This window comes from Etheostoma cragini, chromosome 2 (assembly GCF_013103735.1).
Source record: "Etheostoma cragini isolate CJK2018 chromosome 2, CSU_Ecrag_1.0, whole genome shotgun sequence".
Lineage (NCBI taxonomy): Eukaryota > Metazoa > Chordata > Actinopteri > Perciformes > Percidae > Etheostoma > Etheostoma cragini.
The window spans coordinates 835,650-852,516 of NC_048408.1; the positions used below are offsets into that span (position 1 = coordinate 835,650).

Consider the following 16,867-nt stretch of genomic DNA (forward strand, 5'->3'; position numbering starts at 1 on the left):
CTCTCCCACACTTCCTCCCCCGAGACGAGCAGCAGCGAGGCGCTGAGCACAAACAGCCCGGCGAGAGCTCCGCCATCCGAACGGACGAACATCTTGAAAGCGGATGTGTTGCAAAAGACTCCTGCGAGCGATAGAACTTAACGGTAAACTCTTACGTTAACGTGGACGTGCCAGGTAAACAGCGACGGGTGGTGACGTCACAGAGGATGTGGTAAAACCGAGTGGAGTTAGAAAGATGGAGGAGAGGGTGCCCCCACCGGCTCAGCGTGCAACAAGTCTCCACTAACTAACAGCCAGGGACGGCTCTTCGCCGACTGGTCTTCGGCTGTCTTCGGCTTTTTTCGGCCGCCTCCTACCTAACCGCACGCTCGTTGGAGAGGAGCGGCGCATCGCTGGTAGAGTGGCCGGAAGCGGGCGGCTGCAGCCGGGCACGAAGACAAGCCAACCGGCCGTGGCAAACTGCCTTTAAAGCATAGACAGGAAGTCCCACGCTTTCATGTCATATCCATAGCTACATCCTCGGCCTGTAAGACATCACTCCAACCGTGAGACATGTCCTCTGAAGGCAATTTTGTCAGAAAACATCACACAACTTTCTCGATGTAAAGTTACAGCACAGCCAATGTTAATGCATCGTTTGGCTTTTCTCTTGAACAGACCGTTTTGGTGAGAAATATATAATACATAATGAAAACTACTATGATTCATACAGTTTAAAGGAAAAGTATTTAAACCCAACAGCTTGCATGGAAAAGATGAGCTAAATGAATTGATAAGCACTCATACTGGTTGCTCCATTTGCTGAAAAGACATACAGTAAATAGTGGGACTGGGGTAATTGCTATTGGACCAACAACAAAAAATGTCCAACAGAAAACAATCCCAAGACCCAAAATGGATGCATACTGCCACAAATGTGACCTTTGACCCCAAAGAAAAAGGATGAGCCTCCAACATAATTCAATACAGAAAAGGAGAGGTTTATAAAACTGGGTTAATGTATCTTACACCAATTGAAACAATTAATTACAGCTATAATACACATCCACCGTCTGGTGGAACAATCGATTTAGATGTGACCTCAAACGTCTCTTCAAAAGTTCATCATCTATACCTAGCAACACTGACAGAAAGCTGCTCGGCAACCGAGATACAGATATGAATGCATGTTTTTAAAGGCCTCGGTCTTCTAAGAAAGCTAGTAAATTGAGCATGTATGAGTGTTTTGGTGACATTTGAAATGAATGTTTTCATCCACCTTGTCAGGTCTGTAGGATCCGATGTATTCACATGATACTAAAATATCCAAAAACGTTGGAAAAAACATCAAAAAAGCACCCACAACATTGAAAAAAGAAAAAATGCCGGACAAAGCGATAATATTGTTGGAAAAAAGTGACCAAAACGTTTTTTTTGTCTTGTTTGAAGGGAAGACAACACGAGGGTTAAGGGGAGAGCTTAGTGGAATGAGAAAAATTATCTGGATTCATATCAAAAGTGTTCACTATTTACTTATTATAAAGAACAATAATAATAATAATAATGCTAAGTGGTGCTAAAATGAATGGGAGTCAATGGGATGCTAACGGCGAGGGCTGGCGCTTCGTAGTACTAAAATGGTGCCGTGGGAGCTGCCCTTAGAGACAAGAGCCCCCCCGAGGAGAGGCTGAGCACCTTGCTCATAAAAACAACACTTCCTTGTCCCGACCTTCCACGGGACTGAACTAACCAATCAGAAGCGAGAATTCGGACTGAGGTAAACGGGAGGGAATCAGAGAGGCAGATTCCACAGAATATCCTGACTGTGTTAAATATGTCCATGTAACATAATATGGAAATGATTAACCGACTAAACACTGTAAATACATTTCTAGTAAATGAAATTAAAAGTACCAAAAATAGTCTGAAGTACAAATACATGTACATGTATTGACATTATGCATTTTTACGTCTCTTTGAGTCTCTTTGTGGTTGCTTTGCGTTTTTTGAGCTGATAGAGAAATGTCGCTGGTCTCTATTTTTTTATTCTGAAACCTAATATCCCCCCCACCACCACACACACACACACACACTCACACACACATACACACACACACCGTCCCATCTGACTCTCAATGACTTCCTGTCTTCTGCTGCTGTTGGACTCGGATGAAAACACTCTTTTGTTCCCGACTGTTACAATGCTGGGAGCTGTGGTCCGCACTCTGTTTCCCAGGGAACACACACACACACACACACACACACACACATACACACAGTTAAAGTACTAACACCACAACAAGTGTAGACAGCCTGTTTTCAGCTTTGTGCGATGCATTTCCGAGGCTTAATTTAGCTCCAGAAGGACTTTGTCAACACTTACAGAAACACCTCACCCCTCAGTTCATCACAAACACCAGCATCAGCACATCTGGAGCTGCGTGGAAGGCGGGGAAGAACTGTCATCTGAAAAGTATCCAAAGCTCTTAGATTAACGCAGTGCAGGACCAAGTACAGGCTTTCCCTTGGAGACGGAGTGTAGTAGCGTAGCCAGGAGCGGCTGTAAGGGATTTATGTGAATCAATAAGAGATTATTAATTAGTGATTATTAGAGACGTTTCGAAAACAGATGACAGAAACTCTGAACGATGACTTCCTGAAGTCAGATGATGCTGATTAAATCATCTAATAAAGTGTAATAAAGTGCCGTACTTATATTTAAGATAATTCCCTTGTGTGGTTCCATGAAAATACACAAGATTTTACAGTGATTTCAAATTAAAGCTACAAACTGTATGTAGTCCATGTAGATGTAGTCCACTGAGAGATGTAGTCCACTGAGAGATGTAGTCCACTAAGAGATGTAGTCCACTGAGAGAAGTAGTCCACTGAGAGATGTAGTTCACTGAGAGATGTAGTCCACTGAGAAATGTAGTTCACTGAGAGATTTAGTCCACAGAGATGTAGTTCACTGAGAGATGTAGTTCACTGAGAGATGTAGTTCACTGAGAGATGTAGTCCACTGAGAAATGTAGTTCACTGAGAGATTTAGTCCACAGAGATGTAGTTCACAGAGAGATGTAGTCCACTGAGATGTAGTTCACTGAGAGATGTAGTTCACTGAGAGATTTAGTCCACTGAGATGTAGTTCACTGAGAGATGTAGTCCACTTTGAGAGGTAGCACACAGAGATGTAGTTCACTGAGAGATATAGTCCACTTAGAAATGTAGTCCACTGCGGGATGTAGTCCACTGAGAGATGTAGTTCACAGAGAGATGTAGTCCACTGAGAGATGTAGTTCACAGAGAGATGTAGTCCACTGAGAGATGTAGTCCACTGAGAGATGTAGTCCACTTAGAAATGTAGTCCACTGCGAGATGTAGTCCACTGAGAGATGTAGTTCACAGAGAGATGTAGTTCACTGAGAGATGTAGTCCACTTAGAAATGTAGTCCACTGCGGGATGTAGTCCACTGAGAGATGTAGTTCACAGAGAGATGTAGTCCACTGAGAGATGTAGTCCACTGAGAGATGTAGTCCACTGAGCGCTTTCACACTACACTAAGTGGCCGTACAACAAACCTACGGCTAACTGAGACTTTATTCAGTTCAAAAATGATTTTTAATATTGAGGAACATCATATTTGTAATTTGTGACTTTGGCTCTCTATAATAAAAAAGGAGGCACCACCTTGTGGTTGTGTATATCTGTAAAAATCTTCTGCAGTACATTGGTCTGACAGCTTTGGTTACTTTTCAGATGCATTGCTGTGGATGAAACCTCCCAGCACTCTGCACAGAGTTAATTAGCCCTGGAAGTCATCTGTGAATCAGATCAGAGCCGCGTTTGGCGGTGCCGGCAGAGCGAGCCGAGGGTGGCAGCGTTTCCCTCTTTGGCTTCATGATGAGAGCCGCTTTGAAACAATGCGAGAGTGAGGGGGTTCACGTCCTGTCTTTCCACTCATTCCCAGTTTCTCTCAGTTTTTTTCTGAACTTGTCCATTATCCTAAAAAGGAAAAGGCTAATTAAAGAGCAGCCTTCGGGCCCCGTTTATTTCATGTTTGTCCGGGGAGTGTGTCGCTCAGTGTGTTTATGTAGCGCTGTGAGGACCATTATCCCTGGCGGCATCATGAAAAAATGTTTCTAATCAATACAAGTAATCCCTCTCTAAGTGGTTTTTCTAAGTTTTTTTTCCAAGTTTTTTTTAACCTGGACTATTTTCCCATGATTCTGTCTAAGTGACTGATGGGAACGACAGTTTTTGGCATTGGTCCAGAATGAAGCGAGACAAAACATGCTGCCCTGTAATGTTAATGGACAAAGGGTACCGTCCGTTTTCTGTCCAGTGTAAGTGCTGTTTCCCCTTGACTGGCAACAATTAAAGGTGCTCTGAGTGATGACACGCATTTTTTAGGCTACATTTGTTGCTGAACACTCTTTAAAAAACATCTCCTCACTATCTGCTACTTGCCTGTCTCCAGAACACACTGTAAAAAACATCTCCTCACTATCTGCTAGCTGCCTGTCCCCAGAACACACTGTAAAAACATCTCCTCACTATCTGCTAGCTGCCTGTCCCCAGAACACACTGTAAACATCAGAGAATTATCTTATTTAAACTCTGTACTTCAGCGTTATGAATCAGACTTGTTGTGAACTTTTACAGTCTATATTAAACACCATTTAGCTTTTATAGGTTTATAAACAATGCTGTCGAACAGTTTTCATTCATTGATTTTTTGATGATTTTTGATTACAATAGTAACAACAATAATATAACTAATGACAACAATCATAGGACCTAATCATTAATAATCAAGGCAATAAGCTTACATCTTATTTGATGGGGGGGGGGGGGTAAAAACAGGGTCCAGGTTGGGATAACCAAAGTTACAATTTGAGTAACATGATGTCGTAGTCACGTGATGCGGTCGCCGTGGGGACTGATGTGGAGCCAGCTGCTGCTTGAGGCAGATTGTCATATAATGACTTGATTGTGACACCAGAACAAAGGCAGCTCTCAGCTCTCATTGGTTGGCTGCAGCAAAGAGCCAATGAGACGCTGGCGCTCAGGCTCCTGTCTGCAGATTCATTTTCATACATCACTTTTAACATGTTTCATCCGGGCAAAAAAAATCATAATCATTCATCAACTCCATTCATTAAAAAATGTATTTTCACACAGATTCCAAAAAACAAGCAGGCGTCAATTTCATGTGAACTTTTCATTTTTATTCTGTAGCATAGTTATTCACAATCAGAACTATAGCCTCATTCAAAGCACCATAATCATAATCATAATACTGATAGAAGGTGAAGCAGCTTCTTCTCTTTTTAATCATAAAACCCCATTTGGTTTCAGACTGCAGATGGACATACAGACAAAGATTCTCAATTTATAATCAATCATATATTTCTACAAAAACATAAGCGCTGACTTGTTTGTTGATTTGATTTATTGCTGAAGTTATTATCGCAGTGACAGAAGCAATACAAAGAGGAAACAGCAGCACGTTTTGTGTCTTTGGTTCCAGAATAATAAAAATATGAGAGATATTCATGGACTCATCTCACTTTGAGATGTGTTTTTTTTGCTGAGGGGGGGTAGGGGGGTTGGGACTTTAACAGGGCTTCATCACAAACAACATATCCAGTATTCTCTGTGATGCTCAAGAAAACCCAAAGTAACAACCAATAAAAAGGCTTGTTTTCCCAATGCAGTTGTGATTCAGAGGTTGGACTCGTAACAGGTGTGTAGTTCTCTTCTCTTCAAGTTTCCTGTCCCAGAGGACAGACTAACTAGGGCATACTCACATTTAACAAGATGACATGCCAAGAGTTTCTCTGTTTTCCCATAAAAAAATGACTCAAACTGATTCATCCATTATCCAAATAGTAATTTTGCCTGTGAAAATTTAAATAAGGATCTTAAAATGGACCCTTTTATCTTCTAGCTTCTGAAACTCATTCAGAACTTCTTTGAGAAAACATACCTTTTTATTCTCTGTTGTCACTTGCACTTCGGAGGAACAGAAGCCTGAATTGGTTTTATGAAAATGGAAAGTGTTCTTTGTTTTAAAGATGGGATGTGGTCTCAGACGTACACAGATCTGGTCCCGATGGGGGATCGCCCCAGCTGTGCCCCCACCCTCACCAGGGGGACGTGGACAGGTGTGTTACAGTTTTCCTTCTGCGAACACAAACAGGAAGTCAGCAGCAGCGCTCCGGCCCCCAGGTGAAGAACCCCCGCCGCCCAGCCGCAGAATAGAGCGTCCCCGAACTCCCAGCGCGGCACCACATCGGGCACCGACTCGTCGAAGAAGCGTTGGACCGTAAGGTGGGCAATGTAGGACACCGGGACAAGCCCCAGGATCCCGGCTGCCATGCTCAGTGCCCCCCCGGCCATCTTTAGCCCCCTCTTGCAGCGCTGGTCCTGCAGCTGACCGCGGCAGCTGTTGATACCGTGCATGCCGGGGATGGCCAACAGCAGCGCCAGCAGCCCGGCGGCCAACGCCACGCACATGAGGATGCGGGCCAGCTGGATGTCGGGGGGCAGGCCCAGCAGACCGTCATACGGCCGGCACTCCAGCACCCCCAGCTCCTGCACCACGCAAGTCTGCCACAGCCCCAGCTCATAGGTCTCGGTGGCCAGCAGCTCGGTGGACAGCGTCAGCCAGCAGGACATCAGCGTGGTGGCCAGCGAGCACAGCCAGGCCCCCCCGCACAGCATCAGCCCCAACAGCTCCAGAACCTGGGTGCTTGGCTCCATGGCAGTGCCGGTGCTTAGAGTCTCAGGCTACCCTGTGTCTGAGTGCTCTCTCAACCTCCCCCCCCCACCGTCACTCCTCGCCAGCCATTACTCCTTCCAGGGAATATCCTGAGCAGGCTGCCAGCTCCTGACGCCCTTCCTAGATCCCCCCACCCCCTACCCTTACCCCTCTCCTTCCCATCAGTCCGGAGAAAGTGATTGGCTGGCGCTGCAAACAACAACCTCATTCAGCCGCCGTGTGGCCGCATGCACGCAGGATGTCGTTCAAACACAGACAGGATGTTATCACTGCACACTTCTCTATTTGAAGTCCCCCCTCCTCCCCCCTGCAGTGTCACCAGGCAACCCTGCCATGGGGGGGGGGGGGGGGGGGGGGGGGGGGGGGGGGGGGGGGGGGGAACAGAAGGTACGCACTATAGCTTTATGCATTTACTTGGTGTTACAGTTTTTAATTTCTTCCCAGATGTTACTTTTGGACTTTGGAGCCAAAGAAACCAAAACTTGAAACGTCTTGGTGTGGCAGCCCCATTTCCCGTTTTCTGGAAACTTCAACAGCTCAAGTAGAATTCAGAGTTTTAAACAATTAAAACGGTGTTAAACTGTGACTAGGAACTTCACTGTGGACATAGGTTTCCGGCAGTAGCGCGTGTGGTATCCTTTTAACCACAGGTGCTCATGGGAGGGACTAAAGTTCCCTGCAACGGAAGAACAATTTTGACTTAGAGCGGCATAAAAACCATGTCCAGGTGCTCAATGTTGGTTACAAAAAGTCATAAAAGGGCTTTAATTGACAGGCACTAAAAACACCCCAACGCGTAATCAAGTTCCTCAGGGTGTACACTGCGAGACAAAGGGATTATCATTAAATAATAATAAATTATTGCATCTTTATAGTGCGTTTTCATAGACTCTCAAAACACTTACTATTTACCTGGCCTCAAGGGGCATGACACTAAACACATGATACAAAATGAAGCGTCTAGACCGGTCTCGAGTCCACTTTTTGAAGATCTCGGTCTCGTCTCGGATGAAGAACAGACGGGTCTGCAGTGATATCTCTAATTTGCTTCTGGATTGTCTAATTGTATGGCATTGGATGTAAAACCTCTAATAATTTGACTTATTTCTAGTTTGAAATGGGTTCCTGTAAAGAAAGTGAATTCAAGAGACAGTAGCAGCTCTGGTACTGGTCTGGTTTTGGTCTTGGTCTTGGTGACGACCTGGTCTTGACACTGATATCTAGACCCTCATTACGCAGTAAAGCAAAATCATAAGTCAACACAAAATGGGAATATATACTTTAGTGTTGTTGGTTACGTAAATACAAAAAACACATCAAGAGGATTGTTGAATTGCAAAAAACAAGGAGGGGGGGGGGGCGAAGAAACACTTTTTCCCATAAAAAGGATGCAAGGTCAAGTCCTGGTAGAGGCCAGGGAAACTGGTGCCCCTCAGGACATGGATCCAGGATGCTTCTCTTTGTTTTAGGGGGAAGAGGGTTGGAGGGGCAGGAGGGGACGGGCGTCTCTCCTGACGTCCATCCGTAAGGAGCCAAACCAAACAGCTCAGACCCCCCTCCCAGAGGCCTGTCCTTTCTTTCTGTCTGTCCTTGTCCGTTCTGCCATCACAAGTGATGAACTATACCAACCAAACTCTTATTTTGGGCTTACGTCCAGCTTTCTGACCTGAAAAATACAATTACATACAAAATACGGTACAATTTAACCCCAAAAGAATCAAAAGCACTTCGAAAGCTATCCAACAAAAATAACTTTATCATAAAAAGTGCTGACAAGGGTGGTACAGTTAATGTATAGGGTGAATATAAATATATAACTGAGGCTATGTATCAACTAGAGGACACCAAGTACTACTCTAAGCCCATATCAAATCCATTAGATATTATGGAAAGAAAACTTGAGGAGTTACTCAATTTTGGAAAAGCAAACCTTAGTGGTCCCCAAATACCATATCTGAAGTCTCTTTTATATAGACCTTAGTGGTCCCCTAATACTGTATCTGAAGTCTCTTTTATACAGACCTTAGTGGTCCCTAATACTGTATCTGAAGTCTCTTTATATAGACCTTAGTGGTCCCTAATACTGTATCTTTTAAGGAGGAGGGAGGGGGGGGGGGGCCTTGACCAACTGCCACTTTGCTCATTTGAATGCCATGATGTCTTTCTCTCATGGCAGGGCCAAATTCTCTGGGCGTGCAAAGCAAATTAAGGGGCGGTAATCTTTCCCCTTATGACCTCATAAGGGGCAAGATTTCAGATCGGCCCATCTGAGCTTTCATTTTCTCAAAGCCAGACCAGGATACCCAGGGCTCGGTTCAAAACCTATCACCATTTCTAGCCTCTGGGGGCCACAGGCAGGCTGGGGGAACGCATATTAATGTTAAAACAAAAACTCATAAAGTGACATTTTCACGCCATGGGACCTTTAAGTGAAACATGGAAGACGACCGACAAGTCGTTAACTTTGTGGATGTACAGATCTCTGTTTTTTAGTTGAGAAAAATAACTGCATGAAATACCATATTGCAGTTGTCACCCACCCAATATTGATTCCCAAATACAGTCCATGGACATACAGCAGCGCTTTAGACAGGGAGGGTATGAAGCTCAGGTCTCTTGAAAGGAAGGAGTTCCTCCATCCTAAACCCCAGCAAGAGCATTAACAAACACCTTACGCATTCAAAATGGGGACATCATTGAGAGAGACATGTCTTTGCAGGAGACATATACTGAACCCCTGGGCTTTAGCTTCCCAAGGGCCCCCTAACAGGACTCACCCTCCTCTCTCAAACCGGAAACTTGGCTTCGTCTTTCTTCCTGTGGTGAATCCACCTACTGTGTAGATGTGATAAAAACCAACACTTATCTTCCCGTCAAAGTTGAAAATCTACACTTTTCTTGACACTTTTTATCCATGTTTGGGAGATTTTCTTAGGTTTTTGTCACTTTCGTCAACACTTTTCTGATGTTTAACACTACGTGACACTTCCTGTATTTTATAGTGGAAATATAGGTATTGCACATGTGTATATGACAATAAAGGGATTCTATGCTAATACATTGGATGCTAATTGACATTATGTATACATATAGTACACCCACACACACATATATAGTATATAATGTCAATCTTTTTGCATACATAAATAGCTGTCAGATTAATGCGGTGAATAAACACGGAAATCATATTTATATAGAAACAAAAACCCTACTCCATTCAGAAAAAGCAGCTTTTGGCTTGATTGTGGTGTCAGGGCACCCTCGGGTGGACACCAGCAGAAACTACGAGCACAGCTGCAGGAAACACACACACACACACACACACACACACACCAAAACATGTTTCAGTGTACCCTTTAAGGGACATGCACATCCTTTGTTTATGTCTACCATTATATCATAACTATCCTGTTTCCTGTCATATTATATCAGATGGATGTTTGTGGTTATGCTTTGGCAACACAGATGAGTTGTTGCCATGCCAATAAAGCAACATAAAACTGAAATTGAAGTTGAAAATTGACAGAGAGACAGAGAGACAAATAGAGACAGAGACAGACAGATGGACAGAATGAAAGTCATGGTATGAAGAAAATTGCAACATTCCATTCCAGTCGCTTTGTCATTAGATTTTCTTGAACGCTGCATGGCATCGGCCCCTCAAACGCCGTCCTCAGCAATATGGGATGTTGCAATCACATCTACGTTTTTTTTTTTCATTTGCTAGTGTGAATTTCTCAATATTAAGTTCCCTTTTCCAGAGCGTCTTGGTCAGCAGTCAACATGAACTTAACTGTGGATCCATCTGACACAAAAGCATTCAATAACCACGTCTTTAAAATCCAACAGTGGGATTTTGGGTTTCAAAATCACATAATTCTCCCTAAATACTAACACACATTCTCTCCCAATAGGAACATTTAGTCAGTCATAGAACAACATCATACAGACACTAACACATGTTTTGCTACAGGAACATTTAGTCAGCCCTAGAACAACATCATACAGACACTAACACATGTTCTCTCTACAGGAACATTTAGTCAGCCATAGAACAACATCATACAGACACTAACACACGTGCTCTCCCAATAGGAACATTTAGTCAGTCACAGAACAACATCATACAGACACTAACACACGTTCTCTCCCAACAGGAACATTTAGTAAGCCATAGAACAACATCATACAGACACTAATACATGTTCTCTCCCAATAGGAACATTTAGTCAGCCATAGAACAACATCATACAGACACTAACACACGTTCTCTCCCAATAGGAAAATTTAGTCAGCCATAGAATAACATCCTACAGACATATGTCCTCTCCCAACAGGAACATTAAGTCAGCCCTAGAACAAAATCATGCAGACACTAACACATGTTCTCTCCCAATAGGAACATTTAGTCAGCCATAGAACAACATCCTACAGACACTAACACCCGTTCTCTCCCAAATAGGAACATTTAGTCAGCCATAGAACAACATCATACAGACACTAACACATGTTCTCTCCCAATAGGAACATTTAGTCAGCCATAGAACAACATCATACAGACACTAACACACGTTCTCTCCCAATAGGAAAATTTAGTCAGCCATAGAATAACATCCTACAGACATATGTTCTCTCCCAACAGGAACATTTAGTCAGCCCTAGAACAAAATCATGCAGACACTAACACATGTTCTCTCCCAATAGGAACATTTAGTCAGCCATAGAACAACATCATACAGACACTAACACATGTTCTCTCCCAATAGGAACATTTAGTCAGCCATAGAACAACATCATACATCCCTTTTGACGGGAAGACAGCACAAGGGTTAAACTGTAAAAGTTCAAAACAGTAACATAATCAAAAAGTGAATAAGACAGCAATTTGCTCTATTTCAAATCGAAAAATGAAATGCCAGGAAAACAATTGGACAATTGGACCAACCACAGCTGATTCCCATTTAACTCCTACACAGTTGTTGCTCTTTCAGTTTCATTACTAAAGGAGACAAAAGGAGAACATGGACCCCCCAGAGATGGAGAAGGGCTGAAAGAGGAAGAAGAGTGGCCGAGAGGGCGGCGAGTCGGAGGAAGAAGAGGAAGAGCTGTCGAGCTACTGTAATTGATCACGTGATCAAACTTAATAACATGTAACTTAGTAACATTGTCCTAGATTTTATAAGATGGGATGTGGATGAGAACCTATGACCAAATGCAGAATAGCATTCCCATTGTATCTGTATCAGTGGATGGTGTGTATGCAAATTCTTGTATTTTGGAATACATTACTCATTCTAGTAACATGTTTTGTATTTTAGGTCATTGTTTTGTGGGTGACTGAGTGTGTTTGTTGGCTAGTGTTATGGGAGGAGGAGTGGATTTGAGACATGTATGAAGTGATTTGGTAGTTTTCGTGCATTTTGAATGTGAAGTGAACCGCTGTGGCGAGCTGAAAGTCGGTTACGAGAACAGTGGTAAGAGTTTGGAAAAGGAACCCAAGTATTGATTCGGACAACGCACATTAATCAACATTTCGGCTGTAAATGTATCCCAGCAACAGTAAAAACTGTCATTTTACATCCTACACAGACAGATGTTGTGCTAACTGGGTTAAGAGTTTAGGAAAGTTGTTGAAAGTATGGGGAAAATTGTCATAGCAATCGTAAAAGACATTACGCCAAAAGTTTAAAAAAAGACTTCATGAACTCCTAGTTGGGGTCTTCAACACTGAGGGCCCATTGGAGGGGGACACCTGACATGACAAGATGTCCCTCATGGACACGATGCATGCTGGATGATACTGGGTCTGCAGAGATCACCAAGGCTTTTGTGTATTAACTGGTTTTCACACACATGGTGTGGTGTATAAAAAGCAGTCCCCAATTACTATTCTCAAACATATCTTTACCATGGCGTGTGATATGCAACATTAAATATCTACTTTCACTTAATAGACACCTCCACTGAGCATCCATGTACTGTAGCCATCTTTCCACAGTGGAGCCCATTGACCATCTACAATACCACAATGCACTGGGCCACAGGTTGATTTCATATATATGTACATGAGATTTTATTTTGTACAAATTAAAGGAACACATTTTCTGGGTAAACAGTCTAGAAAAAGAAAATAGTGCACATAATGTATACTTTGTACAATACACATGTATTAGTTCCAAAAGTGAGAAAAACACAAGACTGCAACAACACCACTTCACATGAAGAAACAGATTGGAGACCAGAGGGCTCTGACTCTGTGGGGGAGCGTGGAGCTATAACCGAGGTTTCAAAACGGGGTCCACTGAGAAGGAAGCCCTACACCTACTGTCTGGTGGCAAGGAATACTCGGGGTCTGTACTTTAATGGGCCCACCTGTGGTCTGTAATACTTAGTATACTGTCACTACAAGTACTTGACATTACTATACCCCTAAGGGATTCTTTAAAGGTCCCATGACATGGTGCTCTTTGTATTCTTTTATATAGACCTTAGTGGTCCCCTAATACTGTATCTGAAGTCTCTTTTATTTAGACCTTAGTGGTCCCCTAATACTGTATCTGAAGTCTCTTTTATTTAGACCTTAGTGGTCCCTAATACTATATCTGAAGTCTCTTTATATAGACCTTAGTGGTTCCTTAATACTGTATCTGAAGTCTCTTTCATATAGACCTTAGTGGTCCCCTAATACTGTATGGGAAGTCTCTTTATATTGACCTTAGTGGTCCCTAATACTGTATCTGAAGTCTCTTTTATATAGACCTTGGTGGTAATATAAAAAAAAATGTGCACAAAGCAAGCCGATTCACATTTCTACGTTGCTAAAAGCATTAAAATGAGAAAAAAAAATGGGACAAATGGAAATCAGGAGAATACATAATATGTAAGCAGAATACATTAGCAATCAGTTATTTTGTGTATAACACACATTCATGTTCAGAAAGGCCAAGCGTCACATGTCAGGTGGCACCGTGCTCCTGGGGAATGATGGGTCTAGATCTAGAGTCTCTAGACAAAGGTCCTGAGATTCCGTCCTTTATGATTTGACACTAAATAAAATAAATGAATTGAATAAGTCATAGTTACAAGCATATAGTCAAAGTCCTTGCACGTGGAACAGGGGATGAGTCGGCTCTGTGGAAGAGGCTGGGATGAGGGGTGGTCCTACAGGTCCCCTGATTGGTCAGTTCAGGTTGGGGGGGATGAGTAATGTAGGGCTGGACGACACGGCCTGAGTGAGGGACTGGAAAAGACAGCAGAAAGAGACAGGGAGCATCCATGACATCGCTCTTCTCATATCAGAACGTCTAATGCATTCAGGTACCATGAAAAAACATAGGACAGCCCAGTGTGCTCATAATGTACTGACTTCAGTCGGGAAATGTGGACTTTGGACAAGGCGGTCTCTGAACCGGGACACATCTTCAGTGATTTATGTTAGATATTGGTGGGAGCTGTATGAATTCCCTATCGGTGGTGCAAACCACTAATAATTAATTCTCTAATAGTTTCTGAAAATATCTGTAATTTGGAACTATACGTCAAATAAGATCTCATATACTGTATGTTATAACAAACATATTGACTGATCAAGTCCCTCCCCCCCCCCAAAACAGTGACTAGCCAATCAAAGCTTAGCCACTGTCCAATGTGGATTCCCCACACGTGGAAGCATTCGACCCCAAAAGACCAGACCCGTCTCCAAAAGCTGGGACCCAGATCCTTAAAGAACTGAATGTGGGACTCGAACCCAATTGGCACCAATTTGACCACTAATGCATTTCATTTTCATTTCTTCATACTCCTCTGCATTTTGGTCCACAAGGAGACTTAAACCAACAACCCCCTGGGTCCCAACCCAAACCCTGTCGGACTGAGCTACCGCAACCCCAAAAACATACACCACCCGGGACTTGAACCCGTACCCTCCTTTCGTGTTCCCCTGAAAAGGCTTGATGCTGGTTGGAAAGATGTTCTGTTTGCGCTGCATGGATCATCACGTTATCACACGTTTCTTAAAGTGTGGGTTTGATGTGAAGTATTGTAATGTGTTGGAACCCCTCCCCTGTGGCAGGAGGCTGAGGTCCATCAGGACCGGGTCTTCCCCTCAGCGGTCAGCCTCATCAACATGGCCCCAGACCCCCACTGACCCACAGTAGCTTGGTTAGTTGTACTGGCAACTGTTTATATTAAATATTCAGAAGAAGCCAACATCTTAGGGAATTTTCCTTTCCAACAGGGTGGCTGTGGCTCAGCTGGTAGAGTGGTCTCCAACCAATCAGAAGAATGGGGGTTTGGTCCCTGGTCCTGCAGTTGCTATGTCAACCCTCATGTTGTTCTCGGGTCAAATTGACCCATTTTCCTATATCGATGTTCTTTTTAATTCCCCAAAATAACATGTTTGATTCCACCCAACGCTCTTTGGCAAGTACATATCTCTCCTTTCATTAATTTTGGGGCGTCTTATTCAATTTTTTAGCATTTGAAAACAAATTGAAATGTTTTTGAAATAGTATTGAGTAAAAGTTGACATATTCCAGTCTGTGATTATCATCCACATCCATTCCTTTAATTTTAGTCTCAATAATTCCTAATTTCTGCTTTTCTAACTCATACATCAGGAACAATTTCCTATAAATGAGGTTTATTGACCATAAATTCCAAATATAACTGTAAAACTAAAGTTAATAAGTTGGTGTGACGTAGTGTTAAAAATCAAAAAAGGGACAAAAACATGAAAAAAATGGTCAAAAGTTGGGACAAAAACATGAAAAAAACTTGATTAAAAGCCAAAAATGTTGAATTTCAATTTTGACGGGAAAACAACACAAGGGTTAAAGCGCCTCAAGTATAAAACGCAATATAAATACAGCACATTTACATTAAACAAAGTACTGAATTCATCGCCATAGCAACAGTCAGAATACAGTGACTTATATCCTTTGGCATGTACCATGTATGAATAGAGCCTTGTCAAAGTGGTACTAGCTGAAAGATGCTACAGTTACGTCAACCATGAACATGAATATTAACATAATATCACGCTTGATTTTACATTTCATCATATATACAGTGTATCTCTCTGGGGGGGGGGGGGCTTTTACAGGGATAAAAGGCCAACATGTCTTACAGCACAATGAGCATTGGAAGTCCTAGAATTGTTGGGTCTTTGTAAATTATAGAGTGTGGTCTAGACCAACTACTACTAGGAACTGAATTGAAGGAGGCGGAGTCTTACAGCGTACTGCGCGAAGCCGCGTCTGTGCCGGAAGAGAAGGAAGCCGAGCACGGCCGAGACGGCTGCCTGGGCCAGGGTGAAGACGAGGAGGGCCGACTTGATCCCCCGGCTCAGCCTCTGGTGTAGAAGGACACAAAGCACACGCATAGAGTCCGGCAGGGCAGAGGAAGAACCGAAAGGTGTATTTTGCCCCCAGCGTCGCCTTCCAGGCAGCCAACCCTAACCTTAACCCTAACATAACCACTGGAAGGAGACGTTGGGGGCACTAAAAGTGTCCCTGACGCCCTCCTTTGGACTGCACTAATATTCGGCGTCTCCAAACGGACACCCCCACTACTCGGCATTCCCACGGGTACCCACCGAGGCGTAGTGCTCCACTTCGCAGTCGTTACGTGGCGCGTCGTCGCAGAGCACCTCCGGGTTCCTGTCTATGTCCACCGAGTAGATGATCACCGCCACCGCCGACAGCACAGTGGACGCCAAGCTCGCCAGCAAACACACCTGCAGCTGAAACCCACACACACACATTTCACACACACAAATAATACACACATTACAGTAACTTGCTTGTCAGAGTGTTTATTAGTGCATGCACGCACACACACACACCTTCTAGCTGCATGCATATGTGTTATAGACTCACAGTCTTCATGGTGCTGTGTTTGTCCAAGACGATGGCGACCACTCCTGCTGTGATGAACTGGGAGACAGGAGACAGACAGCCCGGGGGGACATCCCACACCCAGGGGACAGGAGACAGTCAGCCCAGGGGGGACATCACACACCAAGGAGACAGGAGACAGACAGCACAACATTAAGACTCCATTTGACCAAAGCCTTTACAAGTTCATGTTGACTTTTCACT

General features: G+C 43.5%; 3 protein-coding genes across 3 annotated transcripts in view; all 3 read right to left on the reverse strand.

Annotated features, from left to right (window-relative positions):
• tmem109 (transmembrane protein 109) overlaps positions 1-92 on the reverse strand; it is a 1,440-nt gene extending 1,348 nt beyond the window's left edge. The window contains exon 1 of the mRNA XM_034860913.1: positions 12-92. Within this exon, the coding sequence (XP_034716804.1) occupies positions 12-92 (81 nt within the window). The remainder of the gene's footprint in view (positions 1-11) is intronic.
• A 5,642-nt stretch (positions 93-5,734) lies between these two features.
• On the reverse strand, positions 5,735-6,885 carry LOC117957549 (putative claudin-24). The gene has a single exon (XM_034893362.1). It carries the CDS (start codon positions 6,746-6,748, stop codon positions 6,074-6,076), a length of 675 nt encoding a protein of 224 aa, XP_034749253.1. The 5' UTR covers positions 6,749-6,885; the 3' UTR covers positions 5,735-6,073.
• Positions 6,886-13,744: 6,859 nt separating this feature from the next.
• Positions 13,745-16,867, reverse strand: part of tmem176 (transmembrane protein 176) — a 6,043-nt gene continuing 2,920 nt past the window's right edge. Inside the window, exons 3-6 of the mRNA XM_034860929.1 lie at positions 16,646-16,761; positions 16,363-16,509; positions 16,003-16,119; positions 13,745-14,007 (exon numbers count right to left, since the gene is read on the reverse strand). Of these exons, the coding sequence (XP_034716820.1) occupies positions 13,948-14,007; positions 16,003-16,119; positions 16,363-16,509; positions 16,646-16,761 (440 nt within the window). The 3' untranslated portion in view covers positions 13,745-13,947. The remainder of the gene's footprint in view (positions 14,008-16,002; positions 16,120-16,362; positions 16,510-16,645; positions 16,762-16,867) is intronic.